This window comes from Pipistrellus kuhlii, unplaced genomic scaffold, assembly GCF_014108245.1.
Source record: "Pipistrellus kuhlii isolate mPipKuh1 unplaced genomic scaffold, mPipKuh1.p scaffold_m20_p_1, whole genome shotgun sequence".
Taxonomy (NCBI): Eukaryota; Metazoa; Chordata; class Mammalia; order Chiroptera; family Vespertilionidae; genus Pipistrellus; species Pipistrellus kuhlii.
This window is the reverse complement of record NW_023425404.1, coordinates 47,116,687-47,134,625: the sequence shown is the minus strand read 5'-3', so window position 1 is coordinate 47,134,625 and position 17,939 is coordinate 47,116,687. Positions and strand designations below refer to the sequence as shown.

General features: G+C 40.2%; 1 protein-coding gene across 3 annotated transcripts in view; it reads left to right on the top strand.

The window, feature by feature from the left end:
- The window catches only part of SLC12A1 (solute carrier family 12 member 1), an 87,717-nt gene extending 71,684 nt beyond the window's left edge, over nt 1–16,033 (top strand). For all 3 annotated transcript variants that reach the window (XM_036442889.2, XM_036442880.2, XM_036442895.2), the window contains exons 23-27: nt 235–346; nt 5,792–5,878; nt 12,162–12,297; nt 13,661–13,728; nt 14,727–16,033. In XM_036442889.2, coding sequence (XP_036298782.1) covers nt 235–346; nt 5,792–5,878; nt 12,162–12,297; nt 13,661–13,728; nt 14,727–14,862 — 539 coding nt within the window. In that variant the 3' untranslated portion in view covers nt 14,863–16,033. The remainder of the gene's footprint in view (nt 1–234; nt 347–5,791; nt 5,879–12,161; nt 12,298–13,660; nt 13,729–14,726) is intronic.
- The last annotated feature ends 1,906 nt before the right edge of the window (nt 16,034–17,939 follow it).

Sequence of the window (17,939 nt, the reverse complement as noted above, 5' to 3'; positions counted from 1 at the left end):
AAATGTTCTGGAATGTACACTAGGGAACAGAATTCCTGTGTTGATAAATTTAACAAACAGCATGGGGAGGTATCTGAAAACGATGCCAGTTAAAGAATAACATTTCTGTGTTCTCCTAAGACCTTAAATGATTTAAGAGCTGTTGGTGTGGGAATGAAAAAAGAGGGAAAGCCATAATTTCCTTTCAGCTGGATGTACTCATCTTTTTTGTCATAATTTACTTTTTTTTTTCAGGGTTAACACTCCTTATCCCCTATATCTTGACTCTCAGAAAAAAATGGAAAGACTGTAAATTAAGAATCTATGTCGGAGGGAAGGTTAACCGCATTGAAGAAGAAAAAATTGCGTAAGTAACTTATCACTTGTGTGTTAGAACATTTTGGATGCTTGTTGTTCCAATACTTGGATTTATAAGAAGTGTACATGTCTTTTGAAGGGCAGCCAATATAAAGACAAAGCTCATGGTAACTTGGTTTTCCGGTCAGTAAGTTATCTGTGCAAGTTTTCTAATCACTGTCTTCCAGTCCATTTACCCACGGCCACAAGTGTCTTCAAAAAGGAGCCTCATCTCAGGTCTTGAATGACAGTGTCATTATCTATACTAACAAAAGAATAATATGCTAATTAGACTGAATAGACTGGACATCTTCCGGATGTTCTTCCGGACAAAAGCACCGCAGCAGCTGCGGGGGCCCCACGGCAAGGCAGCCATTGCAGCTGGCAGTGGCAGCAACAGTGGGGTGATGGGAGTGGCATCTTCCCCTGATCAGTCTGGTCGCCTCCCACAGAGGTGGGCCTAAGCCATCAGTAGGACATCCCCTGAAGGACTCCCGGACTGTGAGAGGGGGCAGGCTGGGCTGGTTGCATGAATTTTCATGCATTGGGCCTCCAGTCTTGTATAATGTTACTGTGTTCTGACTAGTAAGTGTACCCCAGAAAGGAAGCACCTGGAGGAATTTGTGTCCAATAGCTTCTCCTGAGAGACTTGAACTTGTCCATTCCCAGCAGTCGCTCTAGCACAGCTCACTTCAAAGATAACCTGGTCCTCCTCCCAGCCCCGCAACCTCCAAGCTGCAGCACTTGGCCACAGTCACTATATTCATATCTGGATCTCATTTGTAGTTTGGAAGAGTTAGTATTAGTCTGTATCTTTATTCATTTACTCATGAAGTGCTGATGGGTAGTTGTGAGGATAGCAAGAGTGCGGAGAATGTGGTGTGACCGAAGGTCTCTGGAGGAAACCTGAGGTAGGACCTTCAGCAGCCCTCAGTCCCTTGGTGCATGTCCAAATCCCAAGCCCTCCCTGGAACCTACTCCCAGAAATCAAAAAATCATGATGGGCTCTTACTCAGTGATGTTTTTATATTTTCTTCCCCTTCTTAGGAGGTTTGTGTATTTAATTTCTCTTAAAGAGGGCCATAGTAAACTGGAAATGAATATGATGTCTATAACAATTATATTTTCTTAAAGCCTCCAAGTGTCTTATTGGGACAACTGATAAAAGTTGAAACTGGTTAGTGAGTTACATGATAGTATGGTATCAATGTTAAATTTCCTGATTTTAAAAATTGTACTATCTACAAGAGAATGTCTTTGGTAGATATGTGGGGAGGAAGATAGAAAGCAAAAAAGCAAGGAAAAGAAAGAGAAAGAAAGAAAGAAAGAAAGAAAGAAAGAAAGAAAGAGAGGAATAAAAAGAGAAAGAAAGATAGAAAGGTGTAGATATAGGCACAAATAAAGAGAGAAAAGGAAAATAATAAATCAAATGGGGCAGATCATAAACAATTGATGACTCTGGGATTTCTTTACAGTATCCCTGCAATTTTTCTATAACTTCAAAACTATATAAAAATGTTCACTTGCAGGGGGTAAAATCTCTAATATATAAAAATATATTGTCAACTGATGGTTGTCAGCTTCAATTCAATGCCAAAAGGAATCCCAAGTTTGGGGTGTGGAGAAGAAGGAAACTCGATTCAGTGCAAACCGCTCATTGGTGATACAGCACAACTGCCAGGAACAGCACGGCTGTGGAATAGGTCAATAGTGTTACAGCTCAACTCTGAAGCAGCACAGCTGTGGAACAGCATGGTTGTGAGATGGTTGTGGGGTAAGGTGGCCCTGGGGCAAGGAGACTCTGCTCTGCTCCAGTCTGCTCCACCTGCACCTGTGCTGACTTGTTCTATGCCAGGCTGCTCTTCCTACTGTGCTTTGCCTGCTCCAGGGGGACTTCGGTGTTTCAGCTCTAGCTGGGAAAACGAATTATCTGTCTTTGGTGGATAGGGACAGTGCACTCTCCAAGCCAAAGAGGGGAGGACTTTTATAGTACTAGAGAGAAGTTCCCTCCCCTGGTCCCTGATTGGTCTGTCCTCATGCAAATGAGTACTCCAAATCCTCGTAGTTTGATTGGTCCAAAAAGCACAGCCTTGACTAGTCGGAATGGAGCTGCTCTAATAGGTTAGTGAAGATGCTATAGCTATGTAGCTCTGATTGGACTGAGAAAGCTTCAGTCCTAGAGAACCAAGATGGCAGCATAGGTAAACACCTAAACTTGCTGCCTCTCACAACCACATCAAAATTACAACTAAAATGCAGAACAACTACCACCCGGAACTGCAGGAAATCTGGCTGAGTGGAAGTTCCCCAACTAGAGAGGTGAAGAAAGCGTAGTGAGATTGGTAAGAGGTGCAGAGGCACGGAAAGTGCTGGCACCTGATGTGCTACTCTTTTAATCAGGAGAGAGATGCAAGCTCCTGCTTGCACTGAACTCCAGTTCTGGACGAGACTCCGGGGGACCCAGACACATATGGAGAGAAACTGGACTGTCTGGCATTGGTACAGGAACACAAGGGTGGCTTTCTCTCAGAGGTGCTCGCAGCAATCATTGTTCTTTCACAGGGGCATGGGAAGCAGAGAACCAGGGACCTCTCTGGTGTAGGGCTGACTGGAAACCATTGCTGTTTGCTCTGCCCTGGTGCTTCCCAGAGACCCCACCCCACCCGATTTATGATACAACCCCACCCAAGCTGTGCGCATTGACTTTTGCATATGAATAGCCTGTCTTTTCTCTGCCTTAAACCTGTCAAACTATAGCTGGTTCAGAGAGCCCCAGAGCTTCCAAAAGAAGACCCAAGGCCTGGCAGCAGCAGCCAGCCTTGCTTCACAGCTTGGCCTCGCCTGGACACTTCCAAACTCCATACAAAGAGGAGGAATCTGAAGATGTCTCTGTAGCTCCTGCTGGGAAGCCTCAGGCTGTGGCTGACCTTACACCTCCTTGGAGATCCAAGAGCCAGTGTATCCAGTGGTCAGAGTGAGACATCCAGACTACAACTCTTCACATCCATAAAAGATACACTCAAAGGGCAGACTCAGTGAGCACCGAAGCCCCACTGAAGCAAGTCCTGCCCCATAAGGGTGTTTCCTGAACAATATATCTTCTAGTGTAGACACAGCTGGTCAGCACAGCCAATTGGCATGGAGGTCAATTTCTCCCAGTGATACCAACAGCAATCAAGGGTTAACTACAATAAGACTGTGCTAACAGCCCACAAAGGGGTGCACCAAGAGCATCCATCTCAGGTGACTGGGGAGGCTGAACCACTGGGCCTTATAGGACACCAGCACACAAAGCCACTCTATCAACTCAAGGAGGCTTAGCAGCTACCCAGTAAATAGAAACAAACACAGGGAAGCAACCAAAATGCAGAGACAAAGAAACAACTCACAAATGAAAGACATGGAGGAAAGCAAAATACTGAATATAGAGTTCAAAACCAAGTTATAAGGTTACTCAAGAGTCTTCTAGAAACCTCTGAGAAATTTAGTGAGACCCTCAAAAATATGAAAAAGGACCAATCAGAAATTAAGCATACACTGACTGAAATAAAGAATAATATACAGAGATTCAACAGCAGAGTAGAGAATCCCAAGAATCAAGTCAAAGATTTGAAATACGAGGAAACAAAAAGCACCCAAACAGAAAAGCAAAAAGAATCCAAAAATATGAAGACAGTGTAAGGAGCCTCTGGGACAACTTCAAGTGTACCCACATCTGAATTATGAGGTGCCAGAAGAAGAGAGAGAGCAAGATACTGAAAACTTATTTGAAGAAATAATGACAGAAAACTTCCCCTACCTGGTGAAAGAAATAGACTTATAAGTCCAGGAAGCTCAGAGAAACCCCAAACAAGAGGAATCCAAACAGGACCACACCAAGACACATCATACCATATTTTCCAGCGTATAAGACAACTTTTGAAACGAAAAAAAGTCAACCAAAAATTGGGGGCAAAAGACCAAAATTGCACAAAAATTACCTGCAGATCTTGACGGCAAAGTAAGTCTTTTCTTTGAAGTGGGGGGTAGTCTTATACAGCGAATATAGGCCTAAACCTATGTTTTAACTGTAAAATTAGGGGATCATCTTATTTGCCAAAAAATACGGTAATTAAAATGCCAAGGGCAAAAGACAAAGAGAATATTAAAAGCAGCAAAAGAAAAACAGTTAGTTGCCTATAAGGGAGTACCCATATGACTATCAGCTGATTTCTCAACGGAAACTATGCGGGTCAGAAGGGAGTGGTAAGAAATATTCAAAGTGATGAACAGCAAGAACCTACAACCAAGTTTACTCTACCCAGAAAAGCTATCATTTAGAATTAAAGATCAGATAAAGAGCTCTACAGACAAGAAAAAGCTAAAGGAGTTCATCGTTATCAAACCAGTATTATATGAAATGCTGCAGGGTACTCTCTAAGAAGAGGAAGAAGAATAAAAAGATAAAGTTAAAAAATTATGAACAAGTGACAACAAATACCTATCTATCAACAAGTGAACCTAAAATTCAAATGAATAAAAAACTTGATAAACAGAACAGACTGGTGAATATAATAGAATCAGGGGCATGGAAAGGGAGCAGACTGGCAGTTCTCAGGGGAACGGGATTTGGGGGAATTTGGGAAGAGATTGGACAAAGAGCTTACACCTATGGATGAGGTCAGTGGGAGAGGGGAGGCCTGGAGTGGGGTAGGAGCTGGGTGGAGGAGGGCTATGGGGGGGGGGGAAAGAGGAACATTTGTAATAATATGAACAATAAAGATAAGAAAGAAGAAAGAAAGAAAGAAAGAAAGAAAGAAAGAAAGAAAGAAAGAAAGAAAGAAGAAAGTTTCAATCTTACTGGTTGAAATACAATCCCAATAATATCCTTATAAGGCTGGCTCAGATGGCAGGATCACAGTGCAGGCAGGCAGTTCCGTGCAGGAAGCAGGTAGTTCAGTGAAGGCTTTTCCCTGAAGTACAGTTTGTGTGAGAGGGCCTTGCTTAGAAACAGCTGCTAGGCTCTGCTTTTAAATTTAAGCCCAGTTATTCACCAGGAGCCCTTCTTGGTAGGTATCTCTTTTCTTAGGGTCCACAATATAATTATCAATTTGTCAGTCAACTCAGAAAATTATCAGCAAAATAAAAGGCAATAAATGTTAAAACGTGTCCTGTTTTCAAAGGATAATGACACTTGAAGAGCTCTACATTATTTTCCCTGAAACATAAAGGCAGAACTGGGTTTGCTATTTCCAGAGACTGCACATACAGGAATTTCTCTTTGCCTTCAGTGAAATAGCTTGGTCCACACTTCCTATATTCATCAAGTACGATAATGAAAATCAAACACTAACCAAAGCCTTTTCTGAAAACTAAGTGGAAATACAACATGATTGCTTAAACACAAAACTCTTTGATTGAAAAGTAGCTAAATATGGCATGACAAAGTGTGGTTTTTTTTTTCTTATGTTTTCAGAATGGCTTCCCTTCTGAGCAAATTTAGGATAAAATTTGCAGAGATCCATATCATTGGTGACATCAACATGAAGCCAAACAAAGAAAGGTATGAAACATTTAACAAGATCTATTTTTAAAATCTGTGATACTCTCTCATTTTTATCTATTGCAGTGACTTCCTGGTAGGATTTTTTTTTTTTTTTTTTTTTTAAGGGACTTCAAATAAGCACGCGATAGCACCATCAAGTGCATTCTAATGGAAGGAAAAGTTGTGTGGTGAAGATGAGCTTGAGAGGGAGGATTGTAGAAACACAGTTTACTTGGCATTGTATAGAATTGCCCTTCATGTTCTAGGTGTCTATGATGGCAAGATTAGCAGGGAGTACATGCTTAGAGAATTCTAACCTGAGTAGTCAGGGCGATGTTTCATTATTTAACGTTACTGGTGAGGCATCCAGCTGGGGAGCTCCAGCGGAGATGTGGAATCAGCTTGTGTCTTCTTGGCATAATGATAGTACTGGCCCTCCATGGCCATTTGAGCTTTTAGGCACTAAGAATTCAACACTTCAAGCCTCTGAGGGCCCAAAGGCATTCTTTAAAACTATCTGAATCCTGGCAAGGAAATGTATTGGCTCCAAAATTGTAAAATAGCAAAATAGAAATAACTGTTTAAATGTCTTCAAAACATATCATCTCACCCCCCTTTAATTGTTGAATTTGTCACGTCCACGATATTTACAAACAATTTGTAGGTTAGATCTTCACAGGAGTTCCCAGAGATGCAAGAAGATTATCTGTAAATTATAGCTGATTGTAAGTTAAGTGTACTACTTAGAGTGATAAGTTAGCGATTATGTTTTTGATTGTATACAGTTCAAAATCATGTTTATTATTGCATCTGGATGTAATTTTCTGTGTTTGATTTGGTGTGGAATGAGGCCTCCAAGGACTAGAGTAGAGAGAGTCACTAAGGTCTCAGTGTCTCTCAGGTCCTCACCTGTCTGTTAGACCTCTTCTCCTTTCTGTTGACCATCATTTCTTCTTCCTATTCTGGTTGGGTTGCCGTTCCACATTTCTCAAGTCTTCATCCTCTTCCTTATTTTGATTGTTATCCTAAATGAGCTTAATACCTAAAAATCATCCAAATTTAGGATGCATTTTTATTTACTGAACAACCCCCTTGCACTTCATGCTTTTTGAGAGTATTCATGATTCCTCCAAAACTATGTCACTTAAGATGGCTTCACAAAACACCTTAACTATGATGGCTATAATCAATAGGGTCAACCTAGGTTATTACTATGTAATATTTCCTCACATCATATATACCATTAATGCATTCCTATATTTCTATAGTTATAAATACTTAGGAAAAATTAAGAACACATTTATAATTTTCCTTTGTAAGTGGAATTAATATTTTGATATGAACTGGGTTTTCATGCAATCTCTGGTAGTCTTCCACAATGCATTTGAATAATTTTAATTCCTAAGTCATCGCCTCTTGGCATTTGCAGTGATGTGATCAAATGAGCTCATGTATGGATCTAACATAGAAATGTATTCTCCTTCATAATGCAGAAGGTCCAATAGTCCCTAGTATGTGACACTTAGGAATAGGCCAGAACCTGCCAATGCTCTGCAAGTACAGGGCCATCTACTGTTGTCTAAAGGGTAGTCACAGTGTCCCCTACTGACTTTAGATTTTCTGTAAACCCTGGGTACAAATTAGTCACCTACTTATAGCTGAATTCCTCTTGTTGATGTTTGTATTATCAGCAGCTAATGATTGTCCTTATTGATCAACTTATTCCTGTATCTTTGCCTCTTTACCCATTAACATGGTTTTCTCTACCCAAGTCCTATTTCCTTCCCTTCCTTTCAAGCTAGTCTCTGCCATGGTCACCCTCTCATACCCATCATTTCTGTCCTGTCACCGAGAATGTTGATGAACCTCTTCCACTAACCAAGCCTCTTCATTCTTTGATTGCCCAGAATAACTGATCCACTCTTCATCTTACTACCCCTGACCTTTGTACCATAGTTTCTACTTTTCAGGGATTAAACTCGATGAACTGTAGTAAGAAGCAGAGACCCAGGCATTGTTGCTCTGTTCCTGGTATTTAAATTTTATTTTAGACACCATTTTCATTGGTATTTCTTATATAGCCTCTTTATCCTGCAATGAAGATATTCTTTCCCTTTCTCTGGGGAAAAAAAAAAGAATTCATTTTCACAATCTTGGATATTTTTTTCCTGATATTTCAAAGTGTTGAGGAAAATGGAGCAGAAGGGTTGTTCTTACTGGAATTAAAGAACTTTTGCAGTGATGTGCCCTCATATTAAGAGAGGTGTGCTGGAAGCACCATCCTCCTTTCTTCAGACTGGGCTCTAAGTGATGCCATACTACTTTAGAGAGCAGTCACATATCTGGTGTGGGCAATGACTGTTCCAATATTTGAATGCAAATTTTAGAACAAAGAATGGTAATTTAGTAAATCTTACATGTGGCCACTGGTAGCACATCTGGCACTTTTTTTTTTAATCATTTAAAAAGGCCACTCCTCAGTTCAATTAGAGAAAGAGAACTCTTTCTCTAGGCTGATGCAGCCCTGGGCCCAGGGCCCAAAGCTTAGAGCACTTAATTCCAGCTCCCATCTGGGCCTTCTTGGCTGGGCAGTCCTTGTCTACCAATAACAATTATCTCCTGATCACTGGCTTTTTGTTCTTGTTTTTGGTCACAGGATACCAAAAATAGTTTGTCAGCAATTTCCATGTTGAAAGCTGATGTTAGATCCCCTTAAATTGTGTTTAGTAAATCTTTCAACTACCCATAAAACATCAGTAAGTCTTAATGGAGACATTTTATCACAGAAAAATTATCTATAATATGATAGAACAAGGGTGAGAAGGAGTACAAAAGCAAATTTAATGAGAAACTAATTGAGCCAGGAAAAATGGAAAAGCTCTCGTGGTTGGATTTCATTTTTTATTGTATAGACTGAATTAAAAGTCATAGGCCAAAAAGACAACAATCTTTATCTAGAAATCAAAGAGAAACTAGAAGCCATTAACTAGATAATTTAAAGATGCTAGAGTGGTCATAAAAAAAACAGCTAGTACATTAATTGGAAAGAAGAAATCTTATATGAATTAAGGCAAAACTGTACACAATTAAAACAATTTTAAACTTTGTTATTATGAAGAACAAGATGAGGAAGGCAGGGCAGCTAGAAGTTAATTTTTAATTAAATTTATTCTCATTTATTTTTAATAGCATGTAATGCTAGGCCTACTCTACAGTTGATTAAAAATTAGAAGAAAATTAATGTAATAAGAATCAAAATAGAAATCTTGAGCTAGCTTTGGATCACCTTGCTAGAAGATAGAAAATTATTTGCTGGTTTGGCTCAGTGAATAGAGTGCCAGCTTGTGGGTCCCTGGTTCAATTCCAGCCTTGCAGGATGTAACCAATTGATGTGTTTCTCTCACATCAATGTTTCTGTCTTTTCCTCTGTCTCCCACTCTTTCTAAAAATCAATGGAAAATATATATTCGAGTGAGGATTAAAAAAGAAAGAAAATTACAAGCTCATGGGCAAACCTTAAGGTAAAGAAATCAAAGATAAACACAGGCAAAGAGTAGCAAGGGTTCAGAGAAAACTGGGCAAATACAGCCCCATGATAACCTTCTGTGGCACTTTAGCATGTTTCAATTGCATGTAAAAGAATAGAGACTTAAGAAGTAGAAATTATGTTCAGTCAAACATCACTGAAAAATCCAACTGTATTTTGGCTTTCAGGCCAATCTTGGTCTGGAAGGTAAATTTTGCAGCTAAGGACTAATTCTCTTCCATTCTCTCTACTGTACCTTCCATTATGAAATCATCAGTCAAAATTGATTTTGCTAATAAAAATAAGATGGCTGCCCATAGCAACCAGGACTACATCTTTGCTAATTTGTTTTTAGTGAGAAAGGTTGTGTCTTCTCCAGTCATTGAATTCAGGTCATAGGCACCACTTAGGTTATACCAATCTAAGTCACTGCACCAGTTGCCATGGTCAAGTGGAATGCTAGGTCCTTGTTCATCGAGCATGGCTGGGTTATGTGCCCATGCTGACCAACAGCTCTGGTAGAAGGAATAGAAGAATTGTGCTGACTGGCTGATGCTGGGGATGGAGTCATTCCCACCCAGACTATAATGGGAAAGCACAGTATAAATGCTGAGGAGACAGCCAGCAACCTTCATTTCACCTTCTGTTTCTTAGGAAACTAATTTTGAACTGGTCTTTCTGCATCTGGGCTAAGACACAAAGAAAACTCTTATCCTGATCAAAATAGGTGTATGGGGAGCTTAAACAGATAGTCTCTCAGTTACTAATCTCAGTCCTGTAGCTGTGCAGTAAATGAATGCTTTGATTTTACAGGAACTGCACACTTTTCATAGTACTTGCACCCAAATCGTCACATTGACCCTCATACCGGTCCTCATGCCAGCTCTGAAGAGCCATCGTTACCCTCTTTTATAGCCTGGTTACCCATGTCAAGGAGGACAGTGGAAAAACTGGAAGTAGAACCCAGGCTCTGCTCTCCTAGGCCAGCACCTTTGCACTGATTATCACCAAAGATCTCTGAAAGCTTGGCACTGTTTAAATGAACTGCAAGTGGAAGTATTGTGTGGTCGAAAGAATAACAGGGCATATCAATCTTCTTCCTTCCTTGTCATTGTCTACCATTCCAAATAAGCCAACTTCTCAGAAACCTACTGTTTTAAGTATTTTTCCAATCTTCAACTAAGGCACACTGCTAGGCATACATACTCCTTTGTAATCTGTGCACTCTGATCTGAGAATCCCAAATCACCTCAACTGAGGAGATCATTGAACTCATGGCTTTATATTGTTTGTTTGTTTGTTTGTTTAAATATATTTTATTGATTTTTTTACAGATAGGGAGAGTGCCAGAGAGCTAGAAACATCGATGAGAGAGAAACATCGACCAGCTGCCTCCTGCACAACCCCCACCAGGGATGTGCCCCCAAGGAATGTACATGCCCTTGACTGGAATCAAACCTGGGACCCTTTATTCCACAGCCAGACACTTTATCCACTTAGCCAAACCAATTTCGGCCATATTTTGATTTCTTAGCCTAACAAACAGCACATTGAATCTAATTATTACTCATTCCAAAGTTACTAAATTATAAGTAAGCTACTTTATATAAAACAGAAGAAAAGTATTTATATTTGAGATCATCTTAGAATGGCATATTAAAGACAACTACTCTCATAAATTAATAAGCTTTGTTTTGCTGTATCATTTTTTTAAACGGTGTTATTTTCTTTTCTTTTTTAAAAAAAAATATATTTTATTGATTTTTTACAGAGAGGAAGAGAGAGGGATAAAGAGTTAGAAACATCGATGAGAGAGAATCATTGATCAGCTGCCTCTTGCACACCCCCTACTAGGGATGTGCCCACAATCAAAGTACATGCCCTTGACCGGAATTGAACCTGAGACCCTGCAGTCCACAGGCCAATGCTTTAGCCACTGAGCCAAACTGGTTTCGGCTTGCTGTATCATTTTTTAAACTAGATCTTATGAGATTGTTATGAAAGATGAGTGAGATTTTTCAGCAATTTTTAAAATATTCCACAGTGCTGACATACTAGTAGTTTTCTACTAGATGGTTTCTTCTTAATTACTCTAAAATGGCCTCAGGTTTTTAGACATTAAAATATTATTGATTTTTGTTCTTTCTTTTGACATGCACCTAAACAATAGTAATTTGAAAAGCTCAGGCAACAACAGCAGAAAGACAAAGGCTGCATATCTGCAGCCAACATTCGAATAGTTCTATAGCCATTAAACCTGTGGGAGCCCTTGCCTTTCTCCCACCTGCCCAGAGCCTCCTGGGAGTTGCCATGTGGACCGAAGGTGAGGAGGACAGCCCTACCTAAATCCCAAGGAACCTAGTTTATCTCCTACATTAATTCACACAGGTCTTCCATGGAGTCTGTAAAATAAGCTGATGGAAACTCATTTATGGGCTAAAGTGACTACATAACAACTGTGTCTTTGGCTATATATTACTTAGAAAATGTATTTGCGGAATAGTTACTGTCTATGTGTTTGTGTGCTTATACTGCGGACCTAAGACCTAGGAGGTTAACAAGGCCTCAAACCTGTTAAGGCCATTCCTTGGATAGGGAAGCAGTACTATAGTCATGGTTTTACTCACAGCATGTCCCTGGCAAAGATAACTCTTAAAAGATTTGCATGACATGAAGCTCTGATATGCAGCCAGCAGAGCCAGTCAAACTTAGAGTATCTGTGAAATAATGCGTTAGCTTCCCACTGTGAGGCCTCCTTTATACTTCCTATTTCAGCTGGAAAGTCTTTGAAGAGCTGATAGAACCATACCGTCTCCATGAAAGCTGCAAAGATTTAACAACTGCTGAGAAATTAAAGAGAGAAACTCCATGGAAAATCACAGATACAGAACTGGAAGCAATCAAGGAAAAGGTAGACTTGTCTTCCCTAATTTCTACTTTGCTCTCTGTCTGAAAAAGAAAACAGTGGTTGATTTAAAGATTAAGAAGTAATGTATCTGTTATAGGACTTCATTATTTAAGATCCTGCGTTTTTCAAGTGCTTTTCAATTATATTACTGGATATGAGGATTTAGAAAACTTTTTATTCATTTAATATGAAGTCAATTTCTTTTAAAGAAACACGGGTTATTGATATTTTAAAATCTCTTCTCAAGTTGGATTTTATAGAATAAGAGACAGACTCATCAGTCTAACATAATTTAAGATAATGTGTATGCAGAGTAGATAAATTGTAGACACACAATTTGACCAATAACAACGAGTTTTAACCTGATAAAGATAGCGATGAAAACTAGCATAGGGACCTGAGAAAATATGAAATTTGTATAATGAAGCTGAAGGTTGGATCAGGCACACAGGATGGGTATAAAACGCTGAGCTCTTCTAGAAAACCCCACAAGGTGGGAGTTACCCCCATCTGGCCTGCAATGAATGGAGTCATGATGATGAGAAGATGAAAAGGGCAGGGACATGGAATAAAGTAGAAGAATAGGCATTTGAGTTGGATTAGACATTCAAGGGAAAGGACTACAAGGACCTCTAAACTACAAAATGTAAATAAACTACATTAGGAGCTGACGTTGGAACAAATCAGAGCAAGAGATGGTAAAAACCTTTCAAATTTAGGAGAATATTTACTGAGCTAAGAATCATAAACTTTGTGTGTAATAAACTGCCCAATTCTAATAAGGACTTTTCATATAATAGAGCAAATCACATATCTGGAATCACATTTCTGAAACCAGTAAAATATAATAATAATTATATATATTATTACTCTTATCACTGCAAAATAGTTCATTGTAATTATTTTCCCAAGTTAGTCTTTTGGAGGTATTTTAGTTGAAACCAGTTCCCTATGCTGACAAATATCCAAAGAGCTTAAAGAAAGGTAGATTAATGTTTAATCTATAGTCTTAAAATATCAAATTGGTATCAAGATTAGGTTAGTTTTCTTCTTTTTTTCTAGTCCCAGAACTGGCCATTCACATTTTACTGTTATCTTTTTACTGTTATCCATGTGGTGTGCTTTGTTCCCCCCTTAGATTTTAATAAGCCCCTATAGCACAAGGACAGTCTGGTTTTATCCTTTATATTTCCAAAGTTTCTCATGAGTTCTTAAAACACGGTATGTTTCCAAACCTGAATGAAATAAATGTAATGTTTTTGAAAGTGAGGTTTTTCTACTTGTCCATAATTTGAGGTTAGAAGAGAAATTCTTATTCATAATTCTGGGAAAACAGCCCTCAACAAAATCTGAATGTTGTCCACAGAGTTACCGCCAAGTTCGACTGAATGAACTCTTACAGGAGCACTCGAGAGCTGCTAACCTCATAGTCCTGTAAGTAATAGTGCAGGTATTTAACAATATTACAAAGAAATCTTCAGTAAATGGGTTAATGAATTGAAAAGCTCATGCCTATTTAGGTGCCAAGAAAAAAAAAAAAAAGGGGGAACATGTGGGATTTTAGACAGTGCAGGCAAATAAATGCAACCCTAAAACCTAGAAAACTGGGCTCCAGGGGCTTTTGAAGGCCCCACTTGCTTTAAGGTCCAGGGCAGTGCCCACCTAGAACCCGGGCTGCCCCACCAGGCCTGCTTCAGGACCCTGGCCCTGCTTTCCCTGCTAACAAGCTTCATGCCAACCAGCAAGCCTCACAGGCCCCTTCGCTGGGTAGGTGCTCCTGAGGTGTGGCACCCACTGCATGTTCACAAGCCTCCTTGCTATGTAGCGAGAGCCAAGGTGAGACTCTTCACCCCACAAATTTTAGGGGTGCACCTGCTGAAAATATTAATATTCGTTTATCTAAAGATTGATGGCTAAATATGAAGATCTCCAACTATTTCACGTTGATAGCTCATGAACTGGCTCGTATGTACAAAGATACAATAGATAGTATATCTTCAAGCAAGATCTAGCCTGGAGGCCTATCCATTAAAGATATAAAATGGTCTCCTGAACTCAGTGGTTTGATAGCTGGTTTCTAAGGTTTCTCCCAAATATAAGAGCTTTAAACTACTGAGAAAAATCATTTCTGTCAAAAAGGGGGGAGAAGTGTTGGTGGATCATATTTTCGACTTAAAGAGGAGTGAAATTTTATAGTTGTGTTTTGTCTCTACAATGCCTAAGTCTACTGTTCTGCTTTATAGATATTCGTATTATCTGAGAAATACATGGGTGTAATATCTATATTCAAAATAATTTCCCATGACTTCATTTCGGGGAGGAGAGGTATAAAACTTTCAGGACACTGCTTATTAAATCGCTCAGACAACTAGGGATGCTGCTGTCTGTAGTAATTGTCACCTTTGTTTTCTGCTTTTCTCCCATGCCGTCAGGAGCCTTCCGGTGGCAAGAAAGGGATCTATCTCAGATTGGCTGTACATGGCTTGGTTGGAAATCCTCACGAAGAACCTCCCTCCTGTCTTACTGGTCAGAGGAAACCACAAAAATGTCCTGACATTTTACTCTTAAACATGAAAAATTAGAACACAGTTTTACTTAATGCATGGATAATTACAAACCAGACCAGTACTTTAGAGTGTAAATCTGATCTGCGGTTATGCAAACCTCTGAGGACAATATCACAGGATTCTACTTAAACTTTGTCACTATTTTTTTGTTAGTTAATGCGAACTATTTTTTTTTTTTTCTGTCAGCTTAAGGGCAGTGTCAGAGCTATAGGTACACCTTTAAAAAAAAACAAACACAACTTTTGTCATTGCTGATGATAAACAAGAAAATTCAGCGAATGTGTGCTGACTTATGCTCATGAAAAACAGCAGCCTGACTGTCAGCTTCTGCAGGCAGACCTAATCTTCTGTTTGCTTCTAGGCCCCCTCAGAGGCTGCAGCCCCCAGCAGGTTCTCGTTAAATGCTTATTGACAGGCCGGTAGAGTAACAGGGGTGGTTATCAAAGGAAAAGACCAGCCGGGCAGGAAACGTGATTATGCTTGCCCTTCTGAGAGGCTTAGACCTACAAAGAAGATTTGAAAATCAATAGCTGAAAACTTTAAGAAGTACCTGCGTCTACAAAATGTTTAAAGCGGTTACCTAAATAAGGTTATTTAATGTAACACAGATTATATACTTAGAATGATCTGAGCGATCATGGATAGCATACGGCTTCAATTTGCTGCTGACTGAAATGTATATTAGCTGGATTAGAAGGCAGCGCATATTCTAATTAAATGAAACATACTCCATTCTTAATATAGAAACTTTAACTTTTCTTCCTATTAAATATTTTCAAATTTCCACCATAGTATTACTTTGCATATTTTTCTAATTAAGTGGTTAGCACAGATGAAATCTTCATAGATGTCTAGCAATTGAGAACCAACCACCACAAGTTTTCAGACATTATAAAGAAATATATCCTGAATCATTTTCTTAGTTACTTTATATAGTGATTGTGTGGATTTAAAAGAGCAATTAAAATGTGAAGTGGAGAAGCTTGCAAAATTTGAAATATATAAGTACAGATTTTTTTTCCATTCCTATAATACTTAATCACATTGAAAAAACAATGTAATTTTATTTTCTGATGCATGCCTTGATTTTTTTTCTAACATGTTTTGACTTCTTATTCTAACTGATAAAATGTAAGGGAAACAATGAACTTGAAATAAAAATACTGAAATTCATTTGCTTTGGCCCAGGGTTTATTTCTCAGTCACTAAGATGACAGTGCAATGGTGTAGCAGATGTGGGCCTGAAAGTGTCTATTCTGAATCTCATCTGAAGGCTGTCTAAAACTGGGATTTGAGCCAGGACCGGTTTGGCTCAATGGATAGGGCGTCGGCTTAGGGACTGAAGGGTCCCGGGTTCGATTCCGGTCAAGGGCATGTACTTTGGTTGCGGGCAGATCCCCAGTAGGGGATGTGCAAGAGGCAGCTGATCGATGACTCTCTCTCATTGATGTTTCTAACTCTCTATCTCTCTCCCCCTTCCTCTCTGTACAAAATCAATAAAATATATTTAGAAAATAAAAATAAAAAATAAAACAAATAAAACTGGGATTTGAGATAGGACTTCCGGCCTCCACCGGGAAAGATGACCAGGCAAGAATCAGCGAAGCCTCGGCAGCAGGCTCTCCCCATTCCGAGTGTGGGAGCATTGACTTGGCTCAGTCCTGGGTTAGACCCTCTCTTTTGAGCCCTATGCACCCGAAACCCACATGACTATCCCTGACCAGGGGCAGGTGCGCCCAGTTTCCTCTTGGGCCTGGCATTCTCTGAGACACTTGGGAGGATGTCTGGGAAAGGTGAGAAGTGTTGACTTCTGTAACCGCAGAATCTGGCTCTTGTTTCTTTTGAGAGGCTGTTTCAGTTTGGGTTCCCTGGGAAACAGACTGTGAGAAAGTTTACTGTGGAGCAAGTTTACTAAGGAGTGCCCTTGGGATCCACACCCCCCGAAGGGAGGGAGAGGAAGCAGGAAGGGTAGAGGAAAAGGTGAGCTGTGATGCAGACCCAAGGGCAGCCTCAGCTGACCCACTGGATGCTCTGGAGACAGAAGATCCCTTCAAAGCAGTCCCAAGCAGGCTGAGAGGGCCAGACCTTTATCCCCCCTCACTGCTCAGTCATTGGATGTGGCCTGCCAGGCAGGATGTGAACTTGGGTGCGGCAGCTCTCTGCAGCTGCAGGATCCCTGGGGGCCTGAGAGCGAAGTCTCACAGTTGCTGGGGCACCGAGTCCTTCATTAAACAAGGTCTGGGTGGGACATCGCCATGCCAACCAAAGGGTACATAAAGTAGTGGTTAAACTACAAGCACACACACACACACACACACACACACACACACACATGCACACACACGCACATATACAGAAATCTTCAGACTGACCTCACCACTTATTAGTGGTTTATCTTAAACCTAGTTATTTATTTCTGGGGGCTACTGGAAAGAGAGTGACTAAAGTCCTTGGTTTCTATATTAACAAAGGAGAAAACATGGACTGAGAGAAAGGGATGGGTTGCAGTGAGGGACTGATGGTTTGGTTTTAAGATGAAGAGCAGCTGTGTTGGGAATAGGTTAGAGGGGCAAATTTTTGAAAGAATGGGGCTACAGCCAGGTGCCAGCATATTTTTGTAGCCCTCGGGGTCCTGCCCTTGTCCTTTGTTTCACCCAACTCTGTTAACCCAGCCAGCCCTCATTTGTCTGTCCACACTCATCTTTCTCAGCAGGAGAAAGTTGCCCAAGGATGTGCATTAATGTCCAACTTTCTCTGTCCACTCATCGTGCTTAAATTTCTCATCAGCTTACCCCACAACCGACTTTTCAAAACCTCCACCATCCCTTCGACTTAGCCATGTACACAGAGACATAAAATTTTCCTACAATAGTAGGACCATACTGGAAGCATTGTCTTCCAAGTTCTTTTCCTAACACTCAATACTAGGAATCTTTCCATGGAAGCTTTGGAGACCTCATAGGCCTGGTGAGTTAGAATCTCTGGGAGAGGGACTGAGTTCTCCAAGATTTTGAAACTATTGCTCCAGTCTCTCCCATTCCAGGGACTTGACTGCCACCACATGCTGATATCTCCCAC